The sequence below is a fragment of the Nicotiana tomentosiformis genome, chromosome 5, assembly GCF_000390325.3.
Source record: "Nicotiana tomentosiformis chromosome 5, ASM39032v3, whole genome shotgun sequence".
Taxonomy (NCBI): Eukaryota; Viridiplantae; Streptophyta; class Magnoliopsida; order Solanales; family Solanaceae; genus Nicotiana; species Nicotiana tomentosiformis.
In genome coordinates this window covers 27,088,514-27,112,490 of record NC_090816.1, presented here as the reverse complement: position 1 = coordinate 27,112,490, position 23,977 = coordinate 27,088,514, and the positions used below count along the sequence as shown (strand labels likewise).

The following is a 23,977-nucleotide window of genomic DNA, read 5'->3' as shown; positions in this document are numbered from 1 at the left end:
AAAAGCCCTCTCACGAAAAACTAATCTCACATTAAAAATATTTTCATCATTTGATTCGTCATGTACAAGAAGCACTGTAGTCCATACAATATTAGGTTAAAATATTTCCGTCTTGATTCAAATTATAAATGATTTTTAGTAATAAAAGTAATATATTTGACAACTATATGTTAAATATATAGATCACAATAAAACTGCAATAAAGAATTATTTAGTTTTTTGAATATTATTAGTGTCCTATAAAAAATGAAAAAAATCTTTTAAATGAGATGATCAAATTTTGGCATATACTATTCGAAATTGCTCAAGTTTTACAGTTGAAAGTCTCAATCCCTTTATCCCTTTCATGACACCAACTTGAGGGTTATTTTAAGCCATAATCAATTGTAGTAGACTAGTAGTAAATTCGAATCATTTTTATCGAAGAATTTGAATATGTGAAATCCACTCATTTTATGTTGGAGCTCCATTAATGGTTAGAATAATGGACTAAATTTTTTTACCAAGGACAAAATCAAAATGATTTCTAAAACTAATTAAATAATTTCAAAAACTAGTATAAGTTCAAATTTGAAACATTTTCCCCAAACGCGGAGCATGAAATAACGTAATTGCATGAAAATTCTTCTTAGAGAAAAACTTCCCCTCGTAGCTTTACTTCATTTTCGGGCAAAACGTTTCTTCCGTTTACCAAATTATGATCAATCCACTTGTCTCTTTCCTCTCGATCTCTTTCTCTCTGGTCACACTCGAGAGAGAAAGAAATACAATTAAATTTTCTTTTCTTGTTACATTTTTCTACAAGAGTAATGTAAGGAAAATTGAAAATTCCTTACTTTTCTCTTCCTTCTCAAGATTCAAAATCAACAGATACACATCATATCAATTTGAGATGTGGGTTTTTGTGAATGTTGCATAAATGGGGAAGATAATGGATCAAAGGAGAAATGGGTGTTTGATATTTTCGTTGTTGGTTTTGGTAGTAGCTGTGAAGGGTGAAAATTTGGTGTTCAATGTGAAGCATAAATATGGTGGGGGTAATAAAGGGTCGATTTTGAATGATCTTAAAGCGCATGATAGCCGCCGTCACAGCAGAATGCTCACCTCCGTCGACTTCAAATTGGGTGGCAATGGTTCTCCCACTGATGCCGCGTTAGTTCCCCTTCTCTGTTTTTTTTTTTTTTTAAATTGTTTTTTTCTTTTGGCAATTTTTCGTGTATACTGCATATTGTATTGTGTGCATATATTTTGTGTAGGCAAATTTATTGCGTTTGCATAGGTTCTTCATAATTAGTACTCTCTATGTCTGGTTGTCTCCATGTGACCTGTCGGTCACGGGTTTGGCCTATAGACTCAACCCGCCTATGGGTGCGGCCCTTCCTCGAACCATGTGTGAACGCATAATGCTTTGTGCATCCCAAGTTTATCATGTCTGCACAGTCAGTGGCGAAGCCAGGAAGTTCAATAGTTCAATAAGGGTGTTCAAATTTTCAACTTTGACAGTGGGTTGTACAAGGGTGTTTCAAAGTTAATTTTTTTATCTATAAATTTACCCTATATACAATATAAATTTCTCGGCGAAGGGTGGTCAACATACATACCTTCGCCCCTGTGCACCGTGGCAAAGTTATGAGGAAAGAGGTTCAATTGAATTCCCTCGTCGGAAAATTATACCGTGCAAAGAGTATCAAAACATTTTTTTTTTTTGTTTTTGTATTTATATGTTTGAATCCCCTTGATATAAGTGAAGCTTTTAGTATAGTGACGAAGATGCATTGTGACATATATTTGAATCGCCTTATAAGGATTCCTGGCTCCACCACTGTGTCTGCAAGATTTGTTTTTGGTTTACGGAGTTTCCTTTAAACCCAATTAAAATTACTTACGTGAAGAGAACGTACAAATAGCTTTAGCTAAGCGAAAACGTCTTCTTGCTTAGGATTGAGGCCTAGATGTTGTTGTTGTTGTATGGATCCTCTGCATAAGTTTTTGATAATTCAAGCTCTCTCTGTGTGAATATATCCAGCTTATATGACCCATTGGGACGGTTGATATTTACTTCAAATTTCAAATTTGATTTAAGTGGAGAAGAGTAGAAGGGCGAGCCCATTATTCACCAAGTTTTGAACCTTGCGCTAGTCGCACTAAGGGATTTCTCCGTCATCAAAAAAAAGTTTCGAACTTTAATTAGATGTTTGCTCTATCATATTAGCTTATCTCTATTACTATGTTTTTCCATTATCTAACGTGTTAAAACAATTTAAGGTCTGATTATTGATAATTTGATAGTGATAGTGGGTGTTTCTTGTATTCATTCTTTCTTAAGAGAGGCAGCCCCAGGATTTGAGCACCATGGGGGCACCATTGTATGCTAATCACTAGCGATAAATTAAATTCGGCGTGCAACTCTTTGAAAACTTAATATTATGATGACTTATCGTTCAAGTATCAATAAAAAGAAGTTCTAAAGAAACAGAAAGCAGTGACCAGAGAGAGATTCCTTCGCAAAATGGATGCTAGGGAAAGGGAAGGTGTTTGATTAAGCATGTTTCACACTTTAAATTTCTAGTATTTTAATTTAAAAAGGTATGCTTAAATTATCAAAATTTACTAAAAAAATCAAGATTATGAGTATTTTAACAGTCAAAGAACTGAAGAAGAGTTTCAAACTCTTAGTTGTCATTGCTGAGTTGAAGTCAAAGTTATTATTGAAGAAGGATTTGTATGTTTCTATTTGTAGAGTGATAAGTTGCAATTTGAGACTTTTAATTTTAAGGTAGGGATTTGAAAGAGAATAAAACTAATTAAGTTGACTATTATGTATTAGTACTAAGCTATAGTTGAATTCAAAAAGAAGATAAAAATTTAAAATTAAAGCAATTTGCTATTAAGTCTAAAAACGGTTGTATTCCAAGAACTAAAACATAAAGGAGAAAAGGCTGAAGAGGAGTTTCGAACCCACGTCATCTAGACAAGAAGCGAACTTAAATGCCCAACACAACCACTTCTCCATTTGCCTTTTTGTGTTTGAGGGCACATCTTAAATATTTAAGAGGTCCCATATATATGGACAGATATATATAACATATATACACAGTATTTTTGCCGAGGCTAACGGGTCCCGTGACCCCTCAACCCACAACGTAGGTCCTCCATACAGGGTGTTGAAATTTTAGAAAATATGCAGCTTTGTTTCTCAACATTATGACTAACTGATATTATTGCTTCTTTGTCTAGCTCAGTGATTGTTAGTTGTTTACCACAGTAAGTTTTAAAGATTTATTTTTCAAAATGCAGTCCCCCCTCACACAACTTCACCTCCAAAAAATAAATATATAAGCAAAAAAGTGCTATGGACATGCAAGGCATGACTTCATATATATTGTGGTGGTGGTGGAGAAATTATGAATGCTCATATTATCCTTTGCCATTGTGGTTATGCATTTTCCTTTTATATAAATGATGCAGGCTCTATTACACTAAGTTATCAATTGGAACGCCTTCAAAGGAATATCATGTCCAGGTTGATACTGGAAGTGACATTTTATGGGTGAACTGTGCTGGCTGTGAGGGATGTCCTACAAAAAGTGATCTCGGGGTATGATTCTTCTTCCAATTTATGTGTTATACTTCCCTTTCTCAGTGCAGATAATGGATGCTATGTTAGGATCGGAACCCGGGTAGTGCGGAATTTAGCCAAACAACGGTATAATGATAATAACAAAGACAATGGAAGTTAATAACAACGACAATTAAAGTAGATAAAGAAGCACAAATTTAACGTGGTTCGGTCAAAGTGACCTACGTCCACAAGCGGAGAGAAGAAATTTACTATAACAATAAGAGTACAAAATTAGAGTAAACACTCTAATTAATCCCAAATACCCTAAGAGAATAACCTCACAAGATCACTCCAAAGAAAGGGTTCACACAAGTGCTTCCCAACACTTAACTCTCATACAAAACGCTCTTCATAAAGGAAGAAAGGAAGAAACAAGAAATGAAGACTCAAGTCTTGTTGGTGTGTCTAAAATGAACTAATTGCCTTCCCTTATATAGGCAAAAAAGTCTTGGCCTCTTAGGTGTAAAAGAAGAGATACAACTTGTGCAAATGATGTCCACCACATAATGCAATATTTTTGGATCCCAAAGAATATTGCCAACAAAGTCTACACTTTGCAAAGATGCTTATGCTTATGTGAGATAGACTCCATTAGCCAAAATATTGGCCATAATTACAAATCTCCACCTTGGCCTAATTTTGGCTGATATGGTAAATTTGCTCCACCTTCTCCGCAAAAGTCCCAATGGGCATATGTCAAAATTTAATGCCATCAAAATCAAACAAGTTGTCTGATACCGAAACTGTAGTAAAGCCTATAACAATGGATCCCAATAAAGTATACAACGAACCAGATCTGTGTGCTTTCATGATCACAAGAGCACCATGAGAAACTTTCAGAACTCCACCTTCACCTGTGTACTTGCACCCAAGAGATTCTAGAGTGCCCAAAGAGATGAGATTTTTCTTCAAGTCAGGTTCATGTCTAACATCAGTGAGAATTCTCACCACACCATCGTGCATTTTGATTCGGACTGTACCTTTTTCAAAAACTTTGCAGGCAACATTGTTGCCCATCAAGACAACTCCACCTCCAATAGATTCATATGTGGTAAATAAATACCGATTGTGACACATGATAAGAACAACCCGAATCTAAAATACACTCATTGTTAGATTTGAAACTATTATTAGTTGCTAAAAAAATAGTTCCCTCAGTCTCATCAGCAACTACACTTGTTTCGGCAATGTCAGTATTTTTGTGCTCATTTTTCCTTTCCTTATGCTTTTCTTTATTTTTCAGCTTATAGCATTCGGAGATAGTGTGACATTTCTTATGACAATAGCGACACTCTAAATTATTGTATCTGGATATGGAGTCGGATTTGCCCTTAACAAACAAGCCAACTTCCGCTTGAGTTCCACTAGCTTCCCCAGTAATATCACTATCTATCTGTTCTTTTGATTTTAAGATAGATTTAATATCCTTATAAGAGATATTATCCTTTGCATAAAGCATAGTATCTCTTATATACTTAAAAGATGGGGTAGAGAACAAAGCAGTAATACGGCTTGATCCTCATCTTTAATTTCAGAATCTATATTACTCAAATCCATAAGAATGGAATCAAAGGTGTCAAGATGAGAGAGAATAGAGGTACCTTCACCCATATAAATTGTATAAAGCTTCTGCTTCAGGTAAAGTCTATTTTTCACCGTCCTCTTCATATATAAGGTTTTCAATTTTTCCCACATGCCTTTAGCTGTGATTTCTACAGAAACTTCACGTAAAACCTCATTTGAGAGATTTAAAATGATACCTGCTTTTGACTTTTTGTCTATGATGACAAACTCCTCGTCCGTCATTTTATCCGGCTTCTTCTCCTTTCCTTGCAACGCCAAGTCTAAGCCATCCTGAATTAGGATAGCTTCCATCTTTAATTGCCACATTCCGAAGTTTGCACTTCGGTCAAATTTCTCAACATAGGTCTTTGTTATTGTCATTTAGGCTATTGAAACTAACCCGGTTAGATCGGGCTCTGATACCAATTTGTTAGGATCGGGAATCCGGATAGTGCGGAATTTAGCCAAACAACGATATAATGACAATAACAAAGACAATGGAAGTTGATAACAACGACAATTAAAGTAGATAAAGAAGACACAAATTTAACGTGGTTCGGTCAAAGTGACTTACGTCCACAAGCGGAGATGAGCAATTTACTATAACAATAAGAGTACAAAAGAGAGTACAAAATTAGAGTAAACACTCTAATTAATACCAAATACCCTAAGAAAATAACCTCACAAGATCACTCCAAAGAAAGGGTTCACACAAGTGCTTCCCAACACTTAACTCTCATACAAAACACTCTTAATAAAGGAAGAAAGGAAGAAACAAGAAATGAATACTCAAGTCTTGTTGGTGTGTCTAAAATGAACTAATTGCCTTCCCTTTTATAGGCAAAAAAGTCTTGGCCTCTTAGGTGTAAAAGAAGAGATACAACTTGTGCAAATGATGTCCACCACATAATGCAATATTTTTGGATCCCAAAGAATATTGCCAACAAAGTCTACACTTTGCAAAGATGCTTATGCTCATGTGAGATGGACTCCATTAGCCAAAATATTGGCCATAATTACATGCTAGTTCTGTTATTAATAGACACATGTCATGTACTTATTCTGTTAATTTACCTTACAGATAGACTTGACGCCGTATGACTTGAAGGCCTCTACAACTGCAAAATCTGTTTCTTGTGATGAAGAGTTTTGCATGCTTAATACTCCCTATTCGGATTGCAAGGTGGGAATGCCATGTGATTATCAGGTTAGTTATGGAGATGGAAGCTCAACCTCAGGATTCTTTGTAAAGGATGATATTCGGTTTGATCAAGTGTCAGGAGACCTTAAAACAACATCTATGAACGGGTCTATAGCATTTGGGTAAACTTCTAACCCTTCTGATTAAAAATATGATTAAAATATGCCTATTGCTGATGAGCAAATAACTGATCAACTTGGATGAATAACATATAAGTTGCTAATCCTTGTGATTAAAAATTTCCTATGCCTATTCTTGCTGAATAAATTAACTGATAAACTTGGATGACTAATATAATTTTGATCTGTAATTCAGTTCATTAATCTGGTGTTTATAAGCTTTACTACAACTCTCTCTGCGTAGTTTCTGTTTTACTTCACCAAGTTCCATGCCGCACTTCTCAATGTATTTGAACTTCTCCATAATATTTAATTGATGCTACTCAAGAATGCAATATAATGTAGTCTGTTCAGGCAGGGTATTTATCTCTTGATGACATGTGGTTGCTCACATATTTTTGATCCAACACAGGTGCTCGTCTAGACAAGAACTAAGTAATCCCAGTCAAGCAGTTGATGGAATACTTGGTTTTGGACAAGCAAGTTCGTCCGTTATTTCGCAGCTAGCTGCAGCGGGAAAGGTGAAGAAAATATTTGCGCATTGCCTAGACGGAAAGAATGGAGGTGGTATATTTACCATTGGACCAGTAGTTCAGCCAAAAGTAAATTCAACACCACTAGTCCCCGATTCGTAAGTATTTTTACTATCAAAACCCCCTGTTTCTAAAAAAAAATAAAGATGGTACATGGCCTCCTGAGCTTTCGTCTAGTGGTAAGAGCGCATTACATTATGTGTGGGTTAGGCGCACGCCACTAAGTTCAAATTCTACCATAGACAAAAGACTTAAGTGGAGAAGAGTAAAGGGGCAGACCCATTATCCACCGAGTTTCAATCCGCGCGCCACTGGTCCTCGGGGATTTTTTGGTTATCAATAAATAAATAATGCATCTTGTTTGTGTTGATATTTTATGCAAAATTGCTCAAACATGGACCTCTCTGGTAAATAAATAAAGATGGTAAATGTACAGTTGCTCAAACATTTTATGCAAAATGTTATAATGCATCTGTTTGTGTTGATATTTGCATCCCTCTGATTCAGTGATATGGACCTTCATCCACAGTATGGCATCTTAGTTGGATTCTTGTTCTACTGTTCTCCCTTAATAGGTGGTCTACAAATATAAAAACTAGACAAACTAAATGACGCAGGACAGATTTTGCAGCAGCTTCTAGTCCTCAAATAGCTTACATTTAGGACCAGAAAAGGTAGAAATTCTTGGTTAAAGGGAGTTTACTGTGGACATTGCCTTAATATTGAATCAAGATCCATATAGACTTGATAAAAAATTGAAATGAAAGACTTCTTAGGATGAAAAGCCGTGGAAAACTCTGAAAATAAAGAGAGGAATGATAAGATTGGAATTACATTAGACTATCCAAAGAAGCAAAATCTCTGCTAAAAATATAGCTGATGGTTGTCGGATGAATTGAAAGCATTACTGCCTTCAAGAATGATATGTTTAGGATTCAAAGATTTAGTCTGTCTGTAGAACGGAAAAAGTATTACATAGTAAGAGTCAAGTGGCTTCCATGTAAATTTTCTTTTCAGGAAGGAGGACTGAGATGGCCTAGTAAGAAAAAATAGACATTTAAAGTAGGTACAAAGAAAGTACAATAGTTATTGTAAACTCTACAATCTAATCCTACTATATAAAGGATTGCAGAAACCAACTATGAAATAACCGATGTTCCAATTACTTTGCTCTATCTAGACTCACTGGATGTAATACTATTGGATTTACAAAAACTTCACATGTAGGGAGTTTAAAACTCTCTCTATTCACTCGCTAAATTTGCAAAGTTTTTATTACCTGGTTTCAAGTTTGAATTATTGAAGTTGCGACTTCTGTTCTATTTTTGTTATTTTGTTTTCTTGCTTTGGCTACATGATTTTAGCCTCATCTATTTATTGTTATCCTTTGAATTGGCTCCTTTCTTCCACTATTCAGAACTCTTACCTAAAGTATTTGTCTTCCTCTTTAGGCCACATTATAATGTTGTTATGAAAGGAATTGAGGTTGGTGGTGAAGTTCTAGACATTCCCACAACCATATTCGACACGAGGTCCAGTATGACAATAATTGACAGTGGCACAACCTTAGCATATCTTCCAAGCATGGTCTACAGTGCTCTCATCTACAAGGTAACTCCAGATATTTCAGAAACAATGTAATTAGTTTATTCCTTAGGGCAGAGGCGGATCTAGGATTTCTAGTAGATGAGTGCACTATTAAAAAAAAAGTTGAAAAAATATATTAAGTGGGAATTGATCCCTATTCCTCTTGGTAGTTAATTAACTCAACCTTCAACCAAGTGCACCATTTAAACTTCTTGGAGCATGCGTGCCAACAGTTAATATTATAACAATTTTAGAAAATATGTGCATAAAATATCTAATTTTGCAGAGAGACCATGGGTTCACGTGCCCCATATTTTTGCCTGTAAATCCGCCCCTGCCTTAGGGAGCTTACACCGCATGTACGCATGGATATTTTTGAACTTTCTGCTTGATTCTTCCTTCTCTCTGTTGCCATAGTTGATGGAACGGCAACCACAGTTAAATATTCGTCTTGTTGAGGGAAGTTTCCGCTGCTTTGACTACACCGGGAAGTAAGATTCTTTCTGGCCTTTCGTGTGAGTTTCATATTTCTTTTGTTAAAGGCTTGGTGTGTGAGATCTTTTCATTTTTGCTATGAGCATATACATATAATCTGAAACAGTAGGAGAAGCAAATAATACAGATAGGCCCTGTACAAAAATCACTAAAAAAAGTGACAAGCACTGTATAAAAATCACTACTGGAAGGAATTTATAAAATTTAGCATACATCTTCCATGTTGCACCAAAGTGCTGACTGACCTAAACATCTGTATCTTAAGATATATACTGCTATTCTTTAGCATTCAAAGCATCTCTCACTCCTTCCCTTCAATAGTGTCCAACATATAGTAGCTGCAATAGTTTACCATATATGCTTGAGTTCTTTTCTACCCATGCAATGCCACCACCAGCTGAAGAGAGGTCCTTGACAGTGGCGGAGCCACCTTATAGGAAGGGGTGTCAAATGACACCCCTTCGCGAAAAAAATACACCGTATAGGTAGGTAAAAAAATAAATTATATGTATATATACTATGTATTGACTCCCCTTAATTTCCTGGTATATTTACTTTTGTATATTTTGACACCCCTTAACCAAAATTCTGGCTCCGCCACTGGTCCTTGATTGAACTAGGCATTGCGAACTCTACCCCAAATATTTTTAAAATCAAACCCCAAAATTGTCTGGCAAAAGTAGAGTCTAGGAATATATGATTGCTATATTCTTTGTTAGTTCTTTTGAATGGGACACGCATCATGGGATAATTCCCAGCAGAATCATGCAACATTATATGGAGTTTTTGTCTTCCATATTAGTTTTCAGGGCCAAGATATGTTCTCCTGCTTAATAAAACTAATACTTTTGAAGATAATTACATGTAATATGAGCTTATACCAGGTAGTCAGATTTCAATTTGCTAATGGCTAGTTTTTGAGTATGAAAAATGTTGGTAAAAGTTTAGACAAATGCTGAGGTTGGCCAATTGATGCAAAGCAGCCCAGGCCCAAAAAGTAAATCAAAGACCCAACAGATCAAGGACATTCCGGCCCGGGATGTGATCCTGTAGTTGGAGAGAGTACTGTGTATCTTTCAATCATTTTGAGACGGAGAGAGTAGTAATTTCTTTTTGGAGTGACTGAGAGGGAATAAAGAAAGAGTATGTGTATTTATACTGGGATTGGGAATACGGAAAGAGTATTGTTGAGGACATAAATGTTCTCTTAGTCTAGTTTTGTAAGAAAATTAATCATTACGAGTCAGATAAATTGCCAATCATGTACAAACTCAATGTTTTTTAACCATCCTCTTCCTCTGCTGGTGCAGGATTGATGATGGGTTCCCAGTTGTAACATTCCGCTTTGCAGATTCGCTTTCTTTGACAGTTTATCCACATGATTATCTTTTCCAAGTCACAGTAAGTAATTAAGTATGCTGAAGTTTTCCAGCTCCTTTTTTATTTAATCAGATGATATTTTTTCCTTTTCCCAAGAAAACTTTCAATTTCAATACTAAAATTTGATTGTTGGACCCTTGCTTGTTGTACAATAGCAGTTCTTTTAGCTCTCAAGCCATTGCCAGACTGAACATTCATGAGCATAGGCCTTTAGATTTGTCTCCTAGGTTAATCATGTTTAGATTCAACCCTGCTATTTTTCTGGGATATTGTCTCTTTCATGTCTATATGGTATATTTGTGTATGTTTTATTCTACACTTCTGTTGGTGTATACGTCTGCATGTATATTTATGTTGTCCGTACCGGAGGATAGGGCCAAAAAGATGGCCTTGTGTTGTTAGGGTGCAGAGAAATTGAAAGGCAAAAGGACAGAATATGTAACTTACAAGCCCTTCTCCTCGTGGAGAATTTCATCTCAGTATTGCTCTGGTCTCAATTTTGCAGGAGAGTCGATGGTGTATTGGTTGGCAAGACAGTGGAGGAATGCAGGCAAAGGATGGAGTGGCAATAACTCTGTTAGGAGGTATCATTTGACACCTTCTCTTACTTTTAAGAGAAACACATCTGAATTGAAGTAAATCCATGCAATTTCTATTGAAGAATGTTTGTGAAACTTAAGCTTGTCCCTGCTCGATGATATTCCATTCCAATCTTGTTTCAGCAAGCATGAGCTGGATAAGACATTTGAGGAATATGAATGAATGTAGGACAAAATAAATCTTGTTGTTGGTCAAGCTTGCAGAAATGCTGAGGGATTAGAGACAATATAGATAAGAATGTATATCCCAAATAAGTTTAAAGTTATGAATATGATAAAATGCTTAAAGTTGTGGTAAAGCTGTCGTGTTGGAGTTTAACGATGATTGCTATGATGGAAAAATCTTAGAGAGGCTGTTGAATAGCTTATTAGGATGTCCACGCTCTGTCAATGCTATGGATAGGGAAAATTTGCATAACAAGTCCCTTTAGCTGATGAAACCTTTTGTGAAAGTTTCTTATTAACTTAATCAATTAACAATGCACAAGTGGGGGAGCCTTGGGCTACATATAATGTGGTAAGTAGTCATTCTTTATGCTTAATCATCAAATCAGAACCTTGTTCTCTCTATATCCAGTGGCCGGCATCGCCCGCTCCTCCTAGGGTGCCGCCTTCTTTGCTTTTTGGAAATTTGTTCAGATCCAAGAAAGCCAGAAGAAAGAGAAGGGAGATGGCTGTGGGACAAAGTGAGAAAACAGCGGAGGGAGCAGTTTGGAGAAGGGTGGCGGTGGCGATAGCGATGGTTGAGCAGGTTAAGGCGTAGAGGAGATGCTATAGGTCAGCCATGGGTGGTATTAGAGGTGGCAGATTTGAGCGGAATTTTTGGAGAAGGGCCTAAAAAAGAGTAAGAAATAGTTCCTATCTCTTGGACACATGGTGTTAAGAGACTATATAATTTGGCTTGCATTTGTCTTCTCACGTGCTAGATGAACGTGCATACATTGCTAATGCGACGCCAGCTCTAAGCGTGGTATTTATTCCACTTCAAAATAGTCAGAGAGTAATAGAATCTCCCACAAAGTACAGGTAAAGATAATATTAGTTGAAGGAGTAGCAGTACCAGAATACTCTTTCTAGGCCTGGACTGGAGTGGAATTGAATGATAATTCTGTCATACATTCTGCTTCATCACTTGCATCCAATGTTCTTCCGTAATACCATTCTTTTATCCTTGAAATATTAACACCATATTGACTTTCAGAATTGAGCTTAAGTTGATAAAACTATTGATAGACAGCTTTTTGACAAACACTTTGTTGCAGATCTTGTGTTATCAAACAAGCTAGTTCTGTATGATGTTGAAAACCAGACCATTGGTTGGACTGAGTACGACTGTGAGTATAGTTAATTGATTGTGTTTCTTCTGTAGTCTACTCCATATTGAAATGAATCGATTTCCAATAGCATTCATAGCCTTCTACATACATATGGAAATCAATCCATTCCTTTCATTCCATAAGATGCACCTTCTATATAAGAATTAGGTGTTTCGTGCTATTCTTCACTAGTACTCTATACTGAAAAAAGATATTGATGCTTTCCTGTTCATGTTTCAATGTTTTGCATAGTTATTTGGATTTTGCAGAATCTTGTTCTGCATATAAATGCCTTTAAAATATCTTCATATATTAGCTATGAAGTTCCTTCCTTTCTTTCTATTTTCTCAGGTTAAGATATGTTTAGAGACGCCATGTTATTACAATAAAATGTTATGCTATACTCGGTGCATTGTTTATAGTTTCAATGGAAGATTTTCCTCAAGTATTTGTTGTGTTAATTTCAGGCTCTTCAACCATCCAACTCAAATATGAAAGCTCTGGAAGCGCGTATACTGTGGCTTCTCACAATGTTTCATCAGCTTCTACTGTGGATTCAGGGAAGGCTTTTACATTCTTCTTGCTAATCATTTCCATCCTGTATAATTTGTTGAAGTGATATAATAAACAGCTGTACAGGTGGTCATTTTTGTACCATAATATTCAGAAATTTAAAGGTTTCAGAGATGTTTCATTGGGCATATAATCCTTTTCCTCTGTTACTTTCTGATGAAACTGTCATTAGCAGTTTCTCTTATGTGCTGAAACATGTAAGAACAGTTCATATAGAAGCTGGTCAAGTATTTATCTCTTCTCTTGGGATGTCTCATAGACTATTATAGACAGTAAATATATTTAACCTGGTTTTATAAGTTAGTATTAGTATTCTCTCCTATTCAGATGAACCCGTAACTAAAGTACTATATCCGCCTAGATATGTATATATATAAATAATAAACCACCTTTGGTGCGATACGTATATACTTAAAAAGGATTTAAGATATGTAATATATAATAAACGTTTCCACATCAATTCATTGCTCCTGGAGGAAGTAGCTTGAAGAAAGATGAATCTTATGTATAGCAGTATAATATTGAACAAGAAATGCCATAGCCAATATTATGGAAGTTGCATGGGAATTGTTGAGCATATATTTTGCTGAAACTGATGGATTTTAGGTAGCCCTCTCCTTGTTAGCCTATGCCATCCAATTTTAGAAAATTCATTGGATTGTGAAGTTGCTACAAATCTCGAAGGCAACTGCACTTTACCATTCGATACGTCAAACATATACACTATATTTACCATTCGTAGCTATACTTTCCGCAAATTTACCATTCGTATCTATATTTGAATTTTATAACAAATCCATGAAACAAGAGATTAATTGTTTGCTCTCATAGTTGAGTTGGATAGAGCGTCTGATTTGTTAGCGGAGGTCTTTAGTTCGACTCTCAACAAGAGTATTTTATTTTTCTGTATTTCTGTATTTTGCCTTGGCAACGAATACCGTCCATACAGGTTGTATTCGTTGCACGAACAAATATAGTTGATACAGGTTGTATTCGTTGCGTACAGTTGACACAAGCTGTATTCATTGCGTGTTCAAGCAATACAAGCTGGTAACAATTGAACAGTAGCTACGAATGTTAATTAGGCAAACTATAGTTACTAGGCTCTAAACTATGATGCTTTATGAAAATTCCTCATTGGAAAAGCATCTTCATTTCAAATGAGACGCACCCTACACGGTAAAAAATTTATACGCACCCGACTTTTATACCAAACCAACGAATGCAAGACATGTATCCTTAATATACACATTTATCACTTAAGTAAAGAAAATCTTCACAACACATTTATCTCAAATCTGTTTTTTTGAAAGGGAATCTTACGTAAATGTCCCAAATAAATCCCAACTTACCAACCTCTAGCGATAAATCATAAACTTATCAAAACTAGCCAAGCACATATAAAAATTGAAAACCCAAATAAATGAGGTTCTTTCTCTCCAAGAATCATACGCAAAGATCTCCTTTCATATTTTTAATCGTGATTAGCAACATTAGATGCAAGATGAAAAGGAAATATCATGGATGAGCAAATAAAGTGATGAAATACAAAAAATTCAAAAATCTAAGCAAAAAATGTCCTTTTTTCAATGGGTAATTGAGTATGGTTGAAATTCATTGAAAACACATAGATGAGTCAATATACAAAATTTGAGGAAGATTGGAGGTGATTTGGACTGATTTAGCATCAAAATTTATAGTTAAAATCGAGTTCAAAAAATTCTCTTGCGACACATGTATTGATATACATGTGATACACATTTGATACAAATATGATACATATGTGATATACAAATAATACACAGTGATACACATCATTTTGTTTTTCATGTTCATCATTTTCTACTTCGAATTTTCAATTCAAACCACCTCAAAGCTCCACCAAATCATTCCAAAACTGAGATTCAAACTCTTTAAGATGTACCCAATCTATTTTAATAACACTCACTCAAAAGAAAGCAAAAATTTGACCTTTTTGGCTACAAATAACTAATTGGCTAATATTGGTAATATTTGGCTAATATAAGTAATTTTTTTTGAATTGACCAATTTTTTTAATAAGCTACTTATAAGTTCCTTTTTTAAATGTACAATACATTGTTATCAACTTAATAATGATAATAAATCTTGCAACATTTTGATACAGGAAAAAGAAAAGAACAAAAGAACAAATAGCTAGTATCCAAAAATTTAGAAGACCGCGAGTTGGATGTACAAAATTTCTGATTCTACATACACTTGAGAGAGAAAGAATGACTCCCCAGACACTCTAATATAGCCCAGAACAACATGAAATGACCCTATTTTTCTTTTTTCACCTTACCTCTCAGTTTATAAATGAGACAATAAAAAACAGATTATAACAACTAAACAAAATGGAAAATAGGACAGAAATAAACCCAGGCTCAGGCACTTCACCATTTTACTCTCTATTTCTTCTTTGACTTTGATCCTCCAGAAGCTTTCTTCTCTTCTTTGTCTGGCACAAACCTTGGTAATGTCATCACTGTGTTCACCCGAGATACCCCTTCGAGCGCAGACCATTCTTTCCCCATCTTCGGTAGCAACTCTTCCTGTTCCGAGGCTTCCTCTTTGCTGCCTGCTGAAACTTCATCTTCTCGAACAGTACCAACGCGATTCAATGCAGGTGGACAAGGTGCAGCATCCATCTCGTTGCCACCTTCGCTCATTCCCATTACAGTCTTGTCATTGTCTTTTGTAATGGAAACAGTAGAGAAATTATTTGAGTTTGAATCTAGGAAGAGACAGACAACTGCACAGTCATCGACTTTAGAAGTTGGATATGTAGTTTTCCAGGCTCGAACAGCTACTTCAACAAGTGATCGAGCTGCCAATGAACGGGATGAAGCCGAAGCTACAATCTTCACTACTTCATCATTTGAAAGCACGTCCCAAATCTGTCAGAAATATCAAATTAATTTGACTGGCAACGAATTAAACGTTGGATCCGAGAAGTACCAAAAGCAGGAATTCAAGATTCTTACCCCATCTGTCGCCAGAATGATGAATTCATCTTTCTCAGATAAACGCCTATAAGAAATTTCAGGCACGGAGATGACACCAAAATCCTTGAGGCAAAAATCTCCAAAAGCACGGGCCATGGCAAGTCCAGGAGAGTTGCTGTTTGGCATCCACACCCTTGCAACGTCCGGTTCATCATGAAGAGAAAACACTCGCCCTTTACATTTGCGAATCCTCTCAGCCTCCGCTGTACGTTTAGATAAGCAGAGTGAAGAAAACACTATAGTGAGACAAGCATCAGTAGAAATTAATCAAAGTCACCTATTCAAAGGGAGAGAGAAGAATTCTGCTTTCTACAGTACCATTTCGTGGATGCCATAACCCTACTACCATATAGTATTTCATCTATCCTGAAAAAAGCAACTGTTCCTTCAGGTCTAAATTGCATTTACCAGCAAAGTTCTAGAAATGTGGATTCAGCTACACTAGATCCTTGCAAAAGCATCTCATTTGTTAAAGAACTTCAAAAACAAATTCCCTCATTGGAATAAATTTCCCTGTCCTTTTACTTGTCTTTTCCTTCCACTTCTAGGTAACTGTATCACATTCCTAAGTTTTACATGTTTACACTAGATCCTTGCAAAGTATCTCATTTGTCAAAGAAGTTCATAAAATGAGTGATTGAAGTACATGATTAATCATAGATACAAAGGAGGTAAAATTGCCAATCACTTCACACGTCAAAGAGAGGTCGAAAAACTTGCTCGAGTACTTGATGCTTCTAAGAAAAGAAGGCCTCTGCGGACCATAGAAGTAAGACGTAGAGAAATATAAAAAAAATTGATAAAGATTTCAACAGAAGCTTAGTTAGAAAGAACTTGAAACTTTAAGAGAACGGTGGGAGAACCTTCTGTCTTCTCTTACTTCAATGGAGAGAAAACCTGACTAGCTTAAGTTTGTCTAGACATCACAAGAGACTCATGTGATGGACAATGAGTATGAGAATGAGACCGCTTAGCAAGAATTTCAACAATTATCTGTCACGAATTAGTTTTTTCTTTGTCACATATTTTCTTTGTATTCGGGGACGAACTTAGACCTAAAATCACATGGAGCCATGGAAGTAAACTGTCTTCGATGACCGATAATCCTTAAAAGAACATGTGAGATTTAGCTAAAAATGAAAAAAAAATTGAAAGCAAATTATCGAATATAGGCGAAACCAATTAGCTGGAACAAAAGGTTACTTGTTATGGTGACACTTCTATTATGTCTCATGTTCACAAGGAGATCTTTTTAATTTGGCTAAACTCTTTGTGTCAATGTAGAGATATATGTGAGATTTAGAGAACCCTATTTTTAGACAACCCCTAGTTTATCTTAACAAACAGTTCATTGAGTATTGAAAAGAAATGGCCGATAGAGTGTAATTGATACAGAGGATTCATAAATGCAACCTCAGAATAGTTGATTGATTGATTTCGTATATGTATTAATAGTTTGATCCTCAGTATAGTAACTTCACTCTATAGACATACTCGCCTAAAAGCAGATGATTTTACTAGCAGTTCCTGCTTAACCAGTCCCCTCAGAAGGAATCTTACCCATTGACAGATGAGATCCTAATCTTTTTACAACACTTTAACCAATGAATTTTTTTTTTTTTGGGGGGGGGTTTGCATGAATGTTTAAGATTGCAACAACATGGCAGCAAGACAAAGTCATGTATGCACCTGGTAAATTGGGCTTAAGATCTACTGTCAATTGCACTGCAGTGAGAGAATCATCGTCGCCTCTCGTACACAGCACAGCTCTAGAATCCCCAATATTTCCAATAACAAGATCCTTACCCTACCAAAAAAACAAAATAGCATAGTTCATCTTCAGAATAAATAAGACAAAATCCAGCTAGCTTCAACTTTCTGAACATGACAACGAACCTGTTTAACTAGGGTTACTGCTGTTGTTCCACTACAGAGGCAATCGATATTGGTATAGCTTCTCAACTCTCTATCCATAACCTTATAAGCCTTCAGAAATGACTCCTTCAACGTTTGAAACACCTCTGTGTGCTTTTCAGTATCTTCAACATCAATTGAAACTCTCGACTCCTCAGAGATAAGGGAAGCATCCTCAGGATATAGGCTACTCCCTCTGTTGAGACTGATCTCTCTTAGAACATCCTCACTTTTTATATTAACTTCCCAGTGTGTGCTTAGCTTTAAAGGAAGAGCATCTCTGACTCGCTTTGCAACCATATGACCGTAAGGACCATGGCCGTCAAAAACACCACAGAAAACAGTATCTGTTCTGGAACCAAAATTCTGGAATACATTGTAAAAGCATAATTAGGAAATGCTCCCGCACAGGTAAAATCTATCTAGAGAGAGTATTCAGTAGCCAAGCATTTCATAATGTAGTATTTAATCTTCTTCTACATACACACTTACAACATAGAAGTCAGGAAATAACGTATTATTTAACTTTTAAATGGCATGTCATGTAACTGTGTACTTATCCATGACTAGATGTATCTAATATACTGCTTGCTTGCATGATGTTATTCCCACCCTCAAACTCATTTGCTCTTAGAATCTATCTCTTATGCCTTTTCTGGGGGAGGAACAAGTAAAGCAAGTATAAATACGATGAAGTTCCACAACTTTATAAAAGGTGGAAAGTTAACTTGAACTAAAGAGAGAGATTGATTTTCAATTTAGAAGATCCAAACATGACTTTTGCAGAGCAACTTAGAGAAAATAATGCAGTTTAGCAGATCAGTACAAAATGATGTATAACTCGAGGATACATTTTTGTCCCCTCTAACCTAAGTTGCTCGGACTTGGGTGCGGGTGTCCGATACGGGTGCGGATCTAGAGATCGGATCCTTCATGATCTAAAATTTAAGATTCGGAGGGTACGAATCCAAGTACGAATACGGGTGCGGGGTTTCGGCTAAAAATAATTCAAATATCTAGAAATAGAGTTATAAAGATATATCTAAATTATGAGATATTATATGAAAAACTTACAAGATATTCTGAGATGGAAAAAATATTGATCAAGAGAAGAATCTGAGAAGGAGATAATAGGAAAATGACTGACATAGAAATTTCTATAAACAAAGTATTCCATTTTCTTCAATTTTATCCCAACTTTTGTTTTGATTTCAAAAATCATTGTATCTATCCCGATTTTTTCCGTCAATTTTGGTCAAAGTACCAAAAATCGGTTGACCGGATGCGGTACAGATCCCACATGCGGAATCGAAAGTGAAGAGTCCGAGCAACTTATCCTCTAACTCTACGTATGCTTATAGAAAGTAAAAAAACAAAACAAAAAAAAACAGGCCTTGAACAGTAAAAACTTACACACACCAAGTGTTTACACAAAGCAAATGAAAGCAAGACATATGTCCTGCATATACATTTAATACAGTTACTCATGGTAAAGTGATACTCCCTCCGTTTCAATTTATGTGAACCTATTTTCTTTTTAGTCCGTGCCAAAAAGAATGACCCCTTTCCTTATTTGGAAACAATTTACTTTTATGCAATGATTTATAGCCACACAAAATATATTTGCCTCATTTTACACCACAAGTTCAAAAGTCTTCTATCTTTTCTTAAACTTCGTGCCCAGTCAAATGGGTTCACATAAATTGAAACGGAGGGAGTATGTATTTTCACTTTGATTTGTTGATTCTTAAGGTCAATTATGTAATTAGGTATGAACACCCCGGGTAAGTAACTGATCAAGAAAAAGAGTTGTCAGCTATATAATTACTCACAAAACTGTCAAAATAAAAGGGCAGCCCGGTGCACAAATCATACCACTTTCACGCAAGGTCCGGGAAGACCCGCACCCCAAGGGGGTGTGATGTAGGCAGTCTACCCTGTGACTGATTCCACGGCTCAAACTTGTGACCTATAGGTCATACGGAAACAACTTAACCATTGCTCAAGGCTCCCTTTCAAAATTGTCAAAATAATATTACTCAAAAAATCAGGTGGTGGTATCAAGTTTTAAGTGTGTGTGTATATATATAATTAGCTACCAAAACTGGGATCCAAAAGATAACTACCACATAACTTTTTAGCCCCTAGTTTCTTTCACTGCAGCAATGACCATATGCATTCTGGTGGTAATGAATATTGCAAGTCAATTGATAATCACAAAAATAGCAAATAGAAATTCAAGGACTAACCTCCCAAACAATCATAGCATCTTGATTAGTGCCTTTGTTGCCCTGCTGACTGAAGAGTGAAGCCACCTCACTAGAACCATTCAAGAACATACGCCCCGGTATCCTATGCAGCAGTTCTTCCTTATGATAGTCGAAGGAAGAATTTCGTGAACCTAACCTCTTTTTTGAGCTCTTCCTTTTCCTACTTGAAGATGCAGGAGAACCGGGATGAGGGCTCCTGCTTTCAGATGATAAGCAGGAACCCATCCCGAGTCCCCGGACTATATTCAGTAAGCACTCCAGAACAACAAAATAATCAAACACCCTATTTTCTGTGTTCCGATCCGTATTAATATCCTTCTTGAAAATCTTCAAATTCTACCAACCAATCCTCCACTCAATCCAATCACTTCACCCCATTAACATACAAACGAACAACAATAACAACTACTACGCCTCAGTCCCAAACAAGTCGGGATCGGCTATATGAATCCCACTGACCACGTTACCAACAAAAGAGGTAAAAAAAATCCAATAAACAGACTGCTAACCACAATCCACTTCAACTCCCAAAGCAGTCAATATCCAATCCACCAAAGAAATCTATCAGAGTCAAAAAGCTATGAACTTTTCAACAACCCTTGAAAGATCATGCATAACAGAACAGCTCTTCAAACAATTCCTCTAGGAATTATCACAAACTTACAGTTCTTGGATAATAATAATAACTGCAAAGAGAAATACCCACTACCATTTTGTTCCCTTTCTAACACAGAAAGGCAACTTCAGATATTGCAAATATTAAATGGGGCATTAAAACATAAAGAGCAGATCTATCAAAACTGTACCCCTTTTCAATTTTTTAATAGCAAGAACCCCAAAAGATACCTTTTTTATTATCACCTTTCACTTACAAGAAGGGTCAATTAGTGACCAGTATCAAGAAAGTGTCAAACTTTATCAAAACCCCACTTCTAATTCAGCTCAATTAAGCACAAAAATTCTAAATTATGTATGATTAGGAGGCTTATTTTTTTTTTTGTTAGAAGGGTTGAAGTAGAATTAACACAGTATAGTTAGAAGTGTATTAAGAACAAATGGATAAAATTATTAATATGGATAAGAGGCGAAAGGGGAGCATAGGAAAACGGAAAGTGAATGGATTATTAATGGAATTAAGAGGACAGGAAAAGAAATAGGAATGGCAACGAACAACAGCGTGACACACAGAACAGAGAGAAAAAAGACGGCAAAAATGGCGCCGATATGACTTTTTTCAGGAGAGAGAGAGAGTATATAATACAGATTAGAAGTTAAAAAATGATATTACATAATTATAATTAATTAATAATAAATGTGTATATAAAAATCAAATATCTCGCATTTATTTATTCGACTTAAACAAAATACGTGTAAGTTTTTACGCATTAATCACTTAATCATAAATCATAATTAAATGTTATGCATACTGATATAATTTAAGAATGCTCAAAAGCTAAATAGCTTAATTTTGTATAACATGTATATATACAAATGGATAAAAGTGAAAAACTTTTAGTATTGAAGCTAAGGTATAATTTTTTGGTAAAAACCTTAACTTATATGCATTGCCAACTAGAGATGTTTAATTAGTTTGAAGTAGAGATTAGAAGTTGACTTTACAAAATCTTGTATAGAGATGTCAACTTAAGCACTTATCAAGTTAAAAAAAAAACAGTCCCAATAAACAAAACAAACTAAAAATACAAATATAAAAATATAGAAACTAAATTTTCAAGCCCTCGCGTGTGAATGCTAAAATTAGATTATACATGCATAGAAGTCACAGAGAATATATTTTTTCCATATTGATCGTGTAAGGTCTTAAAAGGAATTTGTAGTGGTAAATTTTTACCATTAATGTGTTGTTTAAAATTTTTACACAGTGCTCATCACAGAGGTGCTCACCCGAAGGGCAAAGACCGTAGCGGCTGCGGATTTTTCTGAGGTTCAAAAAAAAAAAATTAACTGAAGCTTCAAAGTTTAAACTAACCACTTGTACTTTGTGTGGAAAATAATGAAGGTCGCACGCTGCTTTGAACGAATTGAAAAAATGTTTTTAGATAAGAAAGTTTGTACAAATAAAATGCATTTTGATAGTTTTTTTTTTTTTTTTGTAGTTTTATAACAAAACAATACTTAGATTTTTTAGCATATAAAACAATCAGACTAATAGTGACTAATTTAAATTCACGGCGACAACGCTTGATACCATAGTAAAGTACTTTTTGTTGACAAGAACTCTTACAAAATGTTTGTAGGATATATTAGCGAAAATAATAAATGTATTAATTTGATATTGTTAATTTTTTGTTTGGTAATATTTTTAATTTATGTATAATTTATACACTCTAGTTAGTACTATTCTTATACATAGCAAATCATGACTAGCAATATCATAAGTTTTAATACAAGGATAGGCATGTACAATGATAGAATTGTCCTTTCAAACAAGGGCGGAGCTAGAGAGTGAGTTACAGATTCGGCCGAATCCAGTAGTTTTAGTTTAAACCCTGTATTTATTTGATGAAATTCATTAAACATGTACAAATTATTAATTTAGAACACAATAACTTAAAAATAATTGAAATCTCGAACCCATAAACTTTAAATTCTGGCTCCATCTCTACTTTCAAAACCTTTAACACACCAAACTAAATAATCAATAATATATAATCCGAGTATAACTAATTCTAACATTAATAATACATCATACCAAGTATTGTTCTTATACATAGTAACAAATTATTCCTTACTGAAGACTTATGATTAGACGTAAAAACAAAAGGTCAAATTATCCCACCACAAATATTTGGCAGTGACTAAAAAGTTATTGGATTGCAATAATTTTGCATGTGATTGACAGGTGTTTATGTGTCCCAAAATTAGTAGGCAAAGTACGTCGAAGGACCCTCAACAACAGTATCCAAACATAATCTTTTATTTTATATACTTTTAAGTTAAAGCACAGCTAACACATAATAGGACAAGAACTACGATCGTGTGACTCAAAAATCTACAAACTTAAAATTGTTTGTCTTCACCCGTCGACAAAACTGCGGTTTTCTAAGTTTTTTTTTTTTCATTCGATTTTTTAAAATTTATTAGTCCGTCGAATTCAAATTAACATAAGTAAAATACTACTTACCTAAAAACTCTATTTTCAAAAGAATTATCCTTTGATGGATCGACAAAAATAACAAAGTTCCTTTGGTTATAAAACCATGCATATTAGAACGATTTGAATGTTCAAACTCAGGGTTATCCTCTCTTTAATTACTTCACTCTTTTTTCCTAATATGAACCTTGCATTAATTATTTTTTTTTAACTCCACCTAGCTTGATAGTTTATGCGATTGATGTTTCAAAAGAAGAAACTCTCTCATTGTAGAATATTTTATTCATAAAGCTCGAAATTCAAGACATTTGATTAAATGCAAAAGATCTAAGCACTTGGTGATGTAATCTGCTAATTGCATTGCTAATCAGAGGTGTTCTTCTTCACTTTTATTTTTTCACTTTAATGAAAATTAAGAGGAAACACAAACGATATTTTAAAATTGTTATGCGGAGATCATCATGACAGCATATATTTTCAATTAAAATATTTTTTTTAAAAGATAGTCAAACTTCTAAACAAAGTAAATCATTTTATAAAAAGAGCTTTTGTCAGACTTATGATCACGATTATGTATGCAACTATTTGATTGGATATTTGGGAAAGACATTTTAAATTTTAGGTTGATGCGATCAAGGATGAAGTACTATGTTGATTATTTTAG

At 35.1% G+C, this 23,977-nt stretch overlaps 2 protein-coding genes across 2 annotated transcripts; one reads left to right on the top strand and one right to left on the bottom strand.

Moving 5' to 3' along the window:
• Positions 1-709: 709 nt before the first annotated feature.
• On the top strand, positions 710-13,232 carry LOC104119357 (aspartic proteinase 36-like). The gene is made up of 10 exons (XM_070174758.1): positions 710-1,152; positions 3,469-3,598; positions 6,267-6,508; positions 6,918-7,136; positions 8,490-8,649; positions 9,043-9,116; positions 10,431-10,521; positions 11,006-11,084; positions 12,362-12,433; positions 12,883-13,232. The coding sequence occupies exons 1-10, from the start codon at positions 920-922 to the stop codon at positions 13,032-13,034; spliced, it is 1,452 nt and encodes a 483-aa protein (XP_070030859.1). The 5' UTR covers positions 710-919; the 3' UTR covers positions 13,035-13,232.
• A 1,918-nt stretch (positions 13,233-15,150) lies between these two features.
• Positions 15,151-21,149, bottom strand: LOC104119354 (probable protein phosphatase 2C 33). Its single transcript, XM_009630836.4, has 5 exons — positions 20,178-21,149; positions 17,911-18,294; positions 17,704-17,821; positions 15,994-16,217; positions 15,151-15,906 (listed from the first exon to the last, which is right to left on the bottom strand). The coding sequence occupies exons 1-5, from the start codon at positions 20,421-20,423 to the stop codon at positions 15,418-15,420; spliced, it is 1,461 nt and encodes a 486-aa protein (XP_009629131.1). The 5' UTR covers positions 20,424-21,149; the 3' UTR covers positions 15,151-15,417.
• Positions 21,150-23,977: the final 2,828 nt, after the last annotated feature.